At 45.9% G+C, this 11,483-nt stretch overlaps 1 protein-coding gene across 2 annotated transcripts in view; it reads right to left on the bottom strand.

The window, feature by feature from the left end:
* Positions 1–11,483, bottom strand: part of arhgap17b (Rho GTPase activating protein 17b) — a 28,046-nt gene that overhangs the window by 2,860 nt on the left and 13,703 nt on the right. Inside the window, exons 9-19 of one of the 2 annotated variants that reach the window (XM_048244699.1) lie at positions 11,242–11,323; positions 9,971–10,098; positions 8,254–8,365; positions 7,642–7,723; positions 7,268–7,348; positions 6,538–6,651; positions 6,243–6,334; positions 5,616–5,737; positions 3,975–4,012; positions 1,961–2,109; positions 1,141–1,596 (exon numbers count right to left, since the gene is read on the bottom strand). In XM_048244699.1, the coding sequence (XP_048100656.1) occupies positions 1,141–1,596; positions 1,961–2,109; positions 3,975–4,012; positions 5,616–5,737; positions 6,243–6,334; positions 6,538–6,651; positions 7,268–7,348; positions 7,642–7,723; positions 8,254–8,365; positions 9,971–10,098; positions 11,242–11,323 (1,456 nt within the window). Of the gene's footprint in view, positions 1–1,140; positions 1,597–1,960; positions 2,110–3,974; positions 4,013–5,537; positions 5,738–6,242; positions 6,335–6,537; positions 6,652–7,267; positions 7,349–7,641; positions 7,724–8,253; positions 8,366–9,970; positions 10,099–11,241; positions 11,324–11,483 lie in introns of those variants that run through there. The other variant, XM_048244698.1, reaches the window with a different exon arrangement.

The raw sequence follows: 11,483 nt of genomic DNA, 5'->3' as shown, positions 1-11,483 counted from the left end.
GCGCCACGCAAGAGAAGCGTGGAGCTGAGCTCTGGGGAGATGGCTGTAAAGTGTTACTGCTATGAGGTGGATGGAAGGATGGAGGAGAGAAGGTGGTGCTATACACATGCAGACTGATGGGAGGGGAGTCATGTGATAAGAGGAGAGGGAGAACTTTTAAATGATGGAGAAAGGGTGGGTGGGGGTTCTGGCACGATGACACTTTTCCATGGTCGTTGGAAAGGCAATGCAAAATCCTTCCATGAAGCCCATCACATGATATTATCTTTAACCATGAAAGGCATGCTTACAGGAGTTGTGATGCAAAAGATAAATGATGTATGGTTATAAGGGAACGCCTGTCTACTCTGCCCCTCTTTATTCTCTAAGTTTTTTAAAATAACGAGGCCTCTTCATAATCATTCTGATGAAATGGGAAGGAATAACAGTTATGTAAGTGTTTTCCACTGTTCCAGAAAATAATAGTGGTTTAGTAGATGTGATTTCTCAGCATTTTAAGTGAGTACATGGATGTGATCAAGAAGGAAGGAAAAAATTAGATGAATGTCTGACACAAATACTCTACGATCAGTTTGGCTCAATATACTGTTAACATACAACTTTAATTATAAATAGGTTGCTTTTGAGTGGACCCAGTCTAGAACGGCCAACTTTGCACAAAGATAACTTAACTCTTTAGCTGTAATACCAATGAAATCCTGGTGCAGGCAGTCAGTGTGCTACATACAGTACACACACAAGGCTCTCTAGCTCAGAGGGTCTGCAAGGAGAATGAGTCCAGAGTAAGTAGAGTGTACAGTCAGTGATGAGGGGCTGATAGTGAAACCTGACACTCACACCTCCTGCTACTGGATCCATTTATGAAAGCCTCTGGTTTGACTGTACTGACTGCAGAAGTGAAAACATGTCCTGGGTCCACAACAATATCTTTCCAAACTGTTCGAGAGTGTGTGTGTGTGTGTGTGTGTGTGCACATACGTTTCTAAGTATGTGACTGTTTGTGGTAGAAGGAGAAGTGACATTGTGGCATGTGTGTTTTGTGTTTCAGTTCTTGAATGTTTTGATTTTTGGTAAGTATGCAAGTATACACAATCATGTTAATACTTAAAAGTACAAGCACAGATCATTAAGTTTCTTTACCTGTTATGACCTTGGAAGCTGAACCGCAGACTCCATTGGTAGGCGGGTTTGGTGGCGGTGGCACGCTAGGCCGAGGTCTGGGCCTGGGAGCGGGTTTGGGCCTGGGGAGCGAGCCGGTCTGGTGGCCGCCACCATCATGGGGAGGAGTGCCCGGCGGGGTAGGGGTTCTGGGGGGAGAGGGGTCGGGCTCGGCACTGCTGCTGCTGCTGCCGCTGCCCGGTGGGGGCTGAGGGGGCGGGTGGCTGGGGGACTGGAAGGGGCCCTGTATGCTGGCCTGGCGGCGGGGTGTGGCCACAGGGTGCGGGGCGGGGCTCGGGGCAGAGGAGGGGTTGGGAGAGGGAGCAGGTCTGCAGGGCGTGACTGATGGAAAGGCTGCAGGGGTGGACGAGGCCGGAGGGGGCTGACTACTGGCCGTCTGGGAGGGTTTGGGAGGAGCCGGGGCTTGCTTCTTTGTACCTGTACACACACACACACACAGACACAGACAGACAGACAGACAGACAGACAGACAAAACACACAGACAGTCAAAGTGACAGTCACTGGAGTTAATGGTGCTTCACAATTCCATGCTACTATGTAACAATTAATTCACTGAAATTCACATCTAAGATATAGCTGAACATAAGGAGCATTTAGTAGCTAAATATAATATCCTCTGCATCTCATACAATCATGTGTCATAAAACATCGGCAAAGATGCTGACTGGAATCTTATGTATCACAACAAGGCCTCTTTTAATGAGGTCATTTGCAACGTGCTCATTTTAAAAGGCATACAGTGCTACAGTAGACGACCTGCACACCACCAGCCTCACTCACCTCTGCGGTTCGGTGCGGGGCTGGGCCCTTTGGAGCCGGCGGCTGGGGCCCCAAAGCTCAGCTGACCCGGGGTCCCTCCGGGCGGCCCGTTCCTCTGGGGATGTGGTGTGGACACCGGGCTGGGGGGGGGCATCTCCCGACTACCCACACTACAAGACGAGGCAGGACACAACACGGCATGTGGTCAACCATACACACACCATCAACATGAACCAACACTGGTCAGACGACATGCTTCACGGCAAACGGGTGTTAGGGTCAGTGTTAGTCCCACACACTGTATTTACAGTATGCATCAGATTACAATGATAACATCAGTGTGACATTATCGCTTCATGGATGGCAATAAAATACAAGCATAATAAAGTAGAGGTGCTTGGAGAGTCACTAGATTATCCTAGACAGACGTGTATGCATTTTCCACGCAGAAGACCTGAGTGACAGACATGCTTGATCACTAGTGTCAGTCATAGCAGACATGCAGTCTAACCCACATCGTGCCCCCACAGCAGAGCGGGATGGAGAAGTGACTCAGACACGGGTGGAGTGACGGGGCAGAGCACACGAGGACGTCATGGGAGACCGAATCACACACCCCACCCACACACACACAGAATTAGTGAAGCACACAGACAAAGCAGCAGCAAGAGGTACAGCGGACACAGTGGAAGTGAATGGAAGTGGATACCAGCGCTACAGTGAGGCAGCCAAAGCTGAGGAGGAGGACGGGTGCTGGGAGGAAGAGGAGAACGAGGTCATCTAGGAGCAGCACTGGTGAGAGACTTGGTGAATGCTGTGCCACTTGCCATTCAGAATTTCATGATCTTCAACCCACTGGGTGTATTCATTCACAAGCATCTGAGCAAATCTGGGTGACATGTTTGTTCTTCATGTGGATATTGTGACATGTGAAATGCTATGACTAAAATTACAATATGGATTATTCATTACAATGGATTCAAATGGAGGAAGGAGTGAAGGTGAAAGTCGATCGAAACTAAATGACTCGACCGAATCTATATCACGTGACATGGCTGAGTTAAGTACTACTAAAATAACCAATGATGTGATATCTTCTTAAGAGGGTCTGATGATTCTATCCATCTAACTATCTAATCCATCCACTAATCCATCCAGGGATTTACATGGGAAGAATGGACCAATGCTGTAGGATCTTGACAATGAGGGCCAATGGTGTACAAATGTGTCTGTATACAACAGGGGTTCCCAACCATTTTTGGAAGGTGACCTTTTTTGGATGTCACAAAATGTTGGTGACCCCAATCATTCACAACATCTCTATTGTAACATCCAGTCGAAAGTGGTACTTTGGTTTTCCCCAAATGTCCTAGCAAGCTAATTATTTTGGCTAGCTTTGTGCATCTGGTTGCTTTGCTACTTTGTTTAGAACGTTGATCAAGTATGATTACATAAATCAAACATCTCATGCAGGCTGTGTAACTTTATTTTCACGAAGCCAGATTGTAATGATGGATCCGATTAGTTACTTAACTTGGATACCATGGGGTTTAAAATATGTTTTATTTGATGTATGTATATTTTAATGTAATGTACTGGTCAATTGTAAGATACCCAGTATCTCAGGCGACCCCACATGGGGTCCCAACCCCAAGGTTGGGAAACAATGGTATACAATGTTTTCTTGATATAACCATCACTGATCTAAAAATGTTTTACTAGCAATTGCTAAAACAACAGGCTCCTTTTCACTTGCTTTCATTGTCAGCAAGTTAACTAGAGAGTGCTAGCGAGCTACTGAGTTCAGTATTTTTGGATGATTTGAAGCCTGATCGCTATGGGGAGTGTAAGGAAACGTTATGACTCAGTCACTATCAGCACTTCCACAGTGGGTGGCTCTGGAAAGTCACGGGGACGGGGACCCGGAGTGACACGTTATCTTTTCCGCTCCTGGCGGCAGATGACCATCAAGAGACGCCGCCACCATCATCATCACCACCAGAGGGCATATCAGGGCCAGGCAGGAGCTCCTTACCTGCTCTCCTGCTCAGCAGTCTGCTGCTGGAGATGCTGCTGAAGCTGCTGCTGCACAGCTTGAAGCGCTAGAGCCCCGGCGGACAGCAGCGGGCCGGCCTGGCCGCCCTCCCAGCCCAGCGGGGAGGCCTTGGCCTGGGCATGGCTGACCTCGGCCTCCTCCTCGGCGGAGGGGGGCAGCGGAGGCTGGAAGGGCGGCGAGGCGAGCGGCTGCTTTCGGACTGAGTTGCTGACTCGACGCACGGACTCAGGCTGTTTGCTAGCGGGGCTAGAGAGGAGAGGTGGGGGAGGGAGTGAGTGAGGACACACACACACACACACACACACACACACACACACAAACACAAACACACACCTCATGCCAGTACACACACCCAAACCACAGCAACAGAACACACCCACAGAAGAAGATAAGGCGGAGAGGGAGAAGGACACCACAGGGCTGGGAGGAAGGTGAGGGAGGGAAAGAGACACACAACTACTCCTGCCACGACAGCAACACAGACACAAGCACAGCACAGACTCACACATATGCAGAGTGCAGGAGGAGAGCCTTTATCTATGGTTTAACTGGACATAGGGCATCAAGGGAGGGACACTGTTGACATTTGTAACAGCCAAATACATATCATGGTTCTTCTTCATTTGAGGCCTACTTTAGCGGCATCTATTAGTTTAAATTTGCACTACCTCATTATATAACACAACTGTGGTCTCTTAGCCATGATTATTCAATGAATCTGTATCTCTATATCACTAATGAGAAAACAATTAATAAATAATCAAAAGTCTGTGTGGTTGGATATATGTATTGACTTAATAAGTAACACTGACAGAAATGCAGCATACAGAACATGGCAAGATTCTCTGACTTGCTTGAATTTATGACTTTACAGCAGCTGAGTGGCCACATGACAACTTCACAACCTTTGAACTCCTTCAAGACGTGGATGCTAGTTTCTGACACATTTGATCATTTCGATCATTCCGGTTATTTTTAAACACGTCTACTACGGTACATATAATACTGTAATATTTAGCCAACTAATCTGCTTCACCAATGAGAACAATGATTCATCTATATGTGCTACCCTCATAAAGCACTGCATTGATCATTTACAGTAGGCTGCACCCAGCACCTGCACTAACAGAGCTTGGCCAAGCCTAAGACCCTGACTCAGCAATCTTTTATAGTTTAAAGCGATATTGATGGTGGACCCAGCATGTGACACGCATAAACCTTTCCACAATTAATGATTTCTCTTCAATAGCCATCAGCAACTGGGAGTAAAAGACACCTCCATTTTTATTGTGTTTCATTGTAGTTTACAGTGGTCGATAGGACACAATCAACAAGACAAGCCATCAAAAAATCCTTTTTCTCTTTTCAAAACCCTCTCTTTTACAGAGGTCAAGAGATCAAATGGTCAAAGGTCAGACGTGTGACTCGGGGGAGGCGAGGGTCTCTCGCACGACTATGGACTCGTTGGCCACCGTGTACAGCGCCGAGACGCTGGCGGCGGGCTGCGAGTCCTGCCTACGCAGCCGCGGCTGGGACGGGTACCTGTCTTTGCGCTGGCTCGCTGCTGCTGCTGCTGCTGCTGCTGCTGCCGCCGCCGCCGCCCTCGGGGGGCCCGGTCACGCTGCCTGGCCGCCGACGCTCCAAGGTGGGGGGCACCTCGGGGTCCAGGGGGCCGGGGGAACCAGGGTGGCTGGTTGGGTGCGAGGGCGCGGTGAACATGCCCGACACGTTGAACTCCACCTCTGCGGAGAGAGTGAGAAACGCAGCTTTGCCTTAGATGCTCGTGGAAGTATCTGGCACAGGAGGAGAACCAACAATGCTGGACATGGGCAGTGAGTGTGCTTGGAAGGAAGCTACCATAAGAGAGGGCTGGAAGAGAAAAAAACTGAGCTAAAACCCAATGGGTGCTAACATTAGTCGCTAGCACTTCTCTCAAACCATCTGAGAGTGATCGATTTACATACCGACACAGCTCAGTGCCCACTGGCCTACATCATGCATACAGTGACCACACAGGTCTGGCCAGACAGGCACTAAGGCAAAGGTCATTTGAGGACAGAGGGGAAATAAGAGTGAGGATGATGGCCTTGCAATAAATTACATGAGTATTGCAGACATTGCAAACAAAGAAATGCAAATGATTTAAAATATAGCTTCACCAATGATAAATCATCATGTGGGGCAATCACCATGGGACAGAGAAGAGAGAAAAGTTCAAGGGAGATTTCTGAGGCAGATGGGTCCTACCATCGGGGAAGAACCAGTCGGCGTGCAGAATGATGGGCTCGATGATGGTTACCACATGGACCGAGGTTGCTGCTGCCATCTCGGCCAGAGATCTGAGGGGAGAGAGGACAGAGAAGGCCATGACCGAGACTCTGCGACGACACACTGCAAGCCATGGGTGACAGTATGTGGAAAGACAGACAGACAGACAGACAGACAGACAGACAAACACACACACACACACTCATTTTGATTTTGTCTGTGTGGTATCTTTCATCACTGATATTTTCCATGTACTCTGAGAAAAGAATCCTACCCTTCAGTTTTAGCCCAGAGGAGGTTTGGTCCCAACACTATGGCAATGTTGCTGGGAGTCATCTTGTTGACATCACTATCCTGAGCAAGCTTAGCCAGGAACTTAATCAAATACCTGAGGACAAAAATGTACTCTTACAATTATGTGAGACACTACACAAACAGCCACATATACACTCTAGCCTGGGAATCAATTGTTAGACAAACCCTTCAGACACTCATAAAGAAGCTATGACATTTGGCTGTGGAGTGATTCTCACATCTGCTCTGCAGTAACTTGCAATGTGCCATGAAATTAATGCACTTGATACCTTGACTACTCTAACTTAATAGCTAGGATTCACAAGAGTCCCACTGGGGAAACAACAAACAAACAAGCAGAAGAAAACAAGACAAACAAGACAAGTCAGGATTTTTCTTTTCTGTCATTTCATGTTTCCAAACTATGTTGGCAAGAGTTATGGAGATTTCTTTGGCTCTTCCCATCGAAGACAAAAGGCCTCTCTCAAAACTCGATTGTATGACTGAATATGGTGATAACTGTATCATGTGTTTCCATTCTCAGCATGTTTAAAATAAAGTAGGAAAGTTAATCAAGCACCAGTAATTTAAAAAATAGGCAGTCCAATCTTCAGTCAGAATAGGCAGTCAAACATTTTAGATGTCCTGTTGTCAGGAATTGCCACCACAAACACACAAACAGATTCCAACACACACATATGCAGACGCACTTAAAATTGGCATGGTTGTGCTTTGGCATTTTATCACAGGTCACCCATAGCGCCTGGAGCCGTTTGTCTGGGTCTGGAACACTGGAGAGAGAGAGAGAGAGAGAGAGAGAGAGAGAGAGAGAGAGAGAGAGAGAGAGAGAGAGAGAGAGAGAGAGAGGGGAAGAAAGAAAAAGAAAGAAAGAAAGAGAGAGAGAGGAGAAAGAGAGAGGAAAGAGAGAGAGATGTTTATTTAATACACAGACACATATTTCTCAAATGCACACCTGATGCTGCATACATGAACATATATAATATATACAATACACACCCAAACACATACACACAGATGCATACTATGGCAGTACTCAAGACATGCTGGAACAACATGGCTTTACCTTGAGGCTTGGATCCAGTCATCATAGAGGTGAAAGGTCATGAGAGGCTCAGGCAGCTCCCTCAGGTAAGACTTCAGGGCTCCTGCAGACACGGCCATGACAGGAGAGGAAGAGAGAGGAGCGAGGGAATAAGAGAACGAAATAAGGAAAGATAAAAGCAGGATAAAACGATTGACTGCAAGCCAATGTGGAATATCTGAGTGTTTAGAGCCAAAGCCAATGGAAATGAGAGGCTGCTTCGCTTGATTTTAACAGCTGTTCCAACCCGAGTCTTCCCATTTCCTGGCTGTTAATACACTCTACTGGGTCACTACTGGGGGCATTGGCAATTTCATATGGCAATGCCATTTATTACAATCAGTGAAGCAGAGAAGTGCCTGATTAAATGTATGTGATAGTAAGTTATTGCATAGTAGGGGAACATTATGTGCCCACCATTGAAGTCAGCTTTTTACAATACAAATACAAATCCATCACAACTCATTAATGAGCTCCACAAAACAGAGACTGGATGTGGTCCAAAATCAAAGATGGTGAGCATAATTCATCAAAGTTTCAGCTATATATTTCACTGAATGCATTTTCAAGGTTGTGGTTAAAGTTGGACCGTACCAGCTACGGCATGGGGGTCGGAGTAGAAATCCTCCAGTTGGGACGTGGAACAGTCCAGGGCTGCCTTAAGCTTCTTCAGTTTGGAGGCCCCTGCTGCAATCCGGAAGAGTCCCTGAACGATGAAATTTGAGGAACAAACAAACAGTTCACACATTGGGTTAACACATTTATTAATACTGACGAGTACACATGGCGTGCCAAGTGATTAATTCAGCACAGATTCTATTTTGATTATCAGGCTTTCACATCTTAAAGAGGAAGGTGCAAGGCATCTTTCTACAAGCCTGCATCCAGAGGAAATGATCTCTTTTCAGATCTAAAGTTAACAATAGTAGTCTGGATTCGAGGGGGAAAGAAGAAGCTGAGTAACTGACAGCAGCAAACGCATAGCTGCATGTTGTTACTGTAGATTTCAATGTTTTGTTCACGTTTCCCTTATTGGTGTAACCTACTTTCTGTTTTTAAATGTTTTTAAGGCATGTCTAGCCTATAGATAGCCAGTGTTGATAACACAACTGAATTTATTTAGTTTAAGTGTCATGACATAAGCATATCTGTCATTACTGGGACTGTTATGGTATGTTTGATGGTCTCACAAGCCACCGAAACTATTCACTATGGTTTTATGCTCTGGGTTGAAAAGGGAAATTGCTTTTACAGCACACCGTTGCCACATACAGTGCCTTATTTAGCAAGCAGGTTAGCTTGTGCCTACCTCTTAGAGCCGTTTCAGATCGGGTACGTGGCGTGAGCATGTTAGCTGCGTGGCGTGTCCGTTTTTATTTCGGCTCCCATGTTAACAGTTTAAAGCTTGCCCACCGCCTGTGTGACACGCACGTCTCGAGCCACGCACGCTAGAAATAGGAGCGACGCCTATTTTTCACACGACACGCAAGCGTGATGGAGGCGTTTCCAACCGCAACCGCCACGCAACTGACACGCAACTTACACGCAACTGACACGCCTAGTTCACGCCACGCACCTGGTATGAATCAGCCCTTAAACATGTTGAGCCTTCATCTGTGGATTCACAGAACTGCTCTATGGACTCTTAACCAGCCAGTCAGAACTTAAAACCTCCCACCCACCCTTTTTTCTATTCTAGCCTGTCTAGAATTTGCCTCCAGGATGTCAGCATTGGTTCCTGGCTCAGACTACAAGGCTGTAAGGCTTTGGGGCTTGGATTAAATGTTGATCCTGACCAGAAACTCCATTCCCTATACCTCTGTAACTGAACATCTAGCTCCATAAATTTATTTGCATTTTTTTACTTTAGTCATCATTCTTCATGTTAGTGATACGCAGACAGACTTGTGTGTCTAGCCAGAACCAGTAAATGATGACCACACAATGTAAAAGATAAAGGGGAAAAGAAAAGTAAAAACTATTTTGAAATAATTTTATAGGCTATGGTGGAGATGACAACCTCTCTGGAGACATAAGAGCAAAGTAAGACAAACAGCCAAGAGGTTCTGCGATAATAGCCCAGACCATTAAAATACTCACAAGCCTTGGCTGTGTGTACATTTGTATGCTCAAAGGGGTACTGTATTTTGGTAGATGGCGTTCTCAAGTATTTTTGCATGAACACTCAGTGTTTATATCTATCAGCTGGTATATGCCGTGAGCGTACAGAATGCATCCTGTTTGAGTAACTGCTGATGTGCATCTGCATGCTGTGTGTTGCAGATAGCTCAGGTGTGAGGATGTGGTGTACCTCCTCTTTCATGCCCGTCTCCAGTAGCATCATCACACAGGCCTCGATGGGCAGGGCGATGTCCCTGCTGCTACGCTTCAGGTGGTCCTCCAGGGCTGAGCCGAAGGCCGGCTGCTCCGTCCACGAGTCTACAGCAAGGTGGACACAGAGAGCATCACAGTCTGGCCTCCAGATGGTGCAACACCCACTAGGAGAACAGAAATGGGATGGGGGGCAGCAATCTAACTTCTCTATTAGCACTCCGCTCTTTGATATACAGTATACATAAACAAACCCCAGATCAAATAAATGGTTTCATGTTTTGTTTCTTGTTTTGTTTGGCCTTGTCATAGAATCATTGAGGGATTTCAACATGAACCAGAAATAAATATGGTTAAGTCACTAAATCCATCCTCCCTTTCAAATATTCCATAGTGCATTATCGTCAAGGCTCTTACCATCTTCCTCTTTTTGCTGTTTATATCTGCTAATGAGCATTTGATGGAAATAGCGGAGAGCAGATTGCATTCAGAAAAGGCCATATTGATTTCAAATACGTTGAGATCGATGGCCACTTATACAAGTCTTCATTTGAAGGTTGTTCACAAGATGACTATAACTGATGTAAAACACAGATAAACCCCAAATTCAACCCAAAAACTATTCAAACTTAGGGTAATAGCTAGAGACATAGATATTTTCGTATCAGATTGGCACAAAATAAACTACCCAGCAAATTGTAAGATAGCAAAAACTATTGGTCAATTCACTTCAGTAAAAGAGCTCCTCTGCACAGATGCAGTCTATCTCCTGCTTTTCATGTTCCACAGAAAAACAGCTAATAGGTTTCACCAGCTCGTGCTTTTAGTGATGACATAATGAGGTTCTCTTCCACATGTGTTTTCATTTCCTGACTGCTCCACATCTTAGTAGTGCCGATGTCACTTCAGGTTAATCAGCTACACTGAAACGCTCTTACCTAAGGAGGTCTCACATGTCATATGTAAAAGATTACAAAGGGAATTTTTGCAGTTCCACTCTACAGAGAGCGATCTGAGAGGGATATGCTTTCCATCAGAACAAAGTGAGTTTAAGCAGAATTAATTGACTTGTTACACAGGGTCACATTTAATTTCCCTCTTCATGGTTACATTTGGCAAACGCCGCTCATGACGTGGAGTGGAGTGGACACGTAGCTGGCACCTGATCGCCGGAGTTCATAAAAACCAGCACCAGACCTTAGCAGTGCCAGTAAAGCAACTGACTGCACTGTGTGGCCCTGTTGTCATTACCTTGTTGGGACTGAATGTTGGGCAGGACTCTTTCAATAGCGGCTAGTGATCGTCTGTGGTAGTCAGCCTGGGCTTCTAGTAACTGGAAACAAAGAAAAACAACCACAAGTCAAATTCCAAATGCATGTCCCATCCCACAAAAAGCTGTTAAATTAAAGCTCCTATGTTCAGGTTTTTCAATTCCATTTAAAACCTTATGACCGTGGGACTCAGGGTTTGACATTTAAAGCATTAAGATGCGT

The sequence above is a fragment of the Alosa alosa genome, chromosome 6 (assembly GCF_017589495.1).
Source record: "Alosa alosa isolate M-15738 ecotype Scorff River chromosome 6, AALO_Geno_1.1, whole genome shotgun sequence".
Taxonomy (NCBI): Eukaryota; Metazoa; Chordata; class Actinopteri; order Clupeiformes; family Clupeidae; genus Alosa; species Alosa alosa.
The sequence above is the reverse complement of the archived record's forward strand: the minus strand, read 5'-3'. Positions and strand labels throughout refer to the sequence as shown.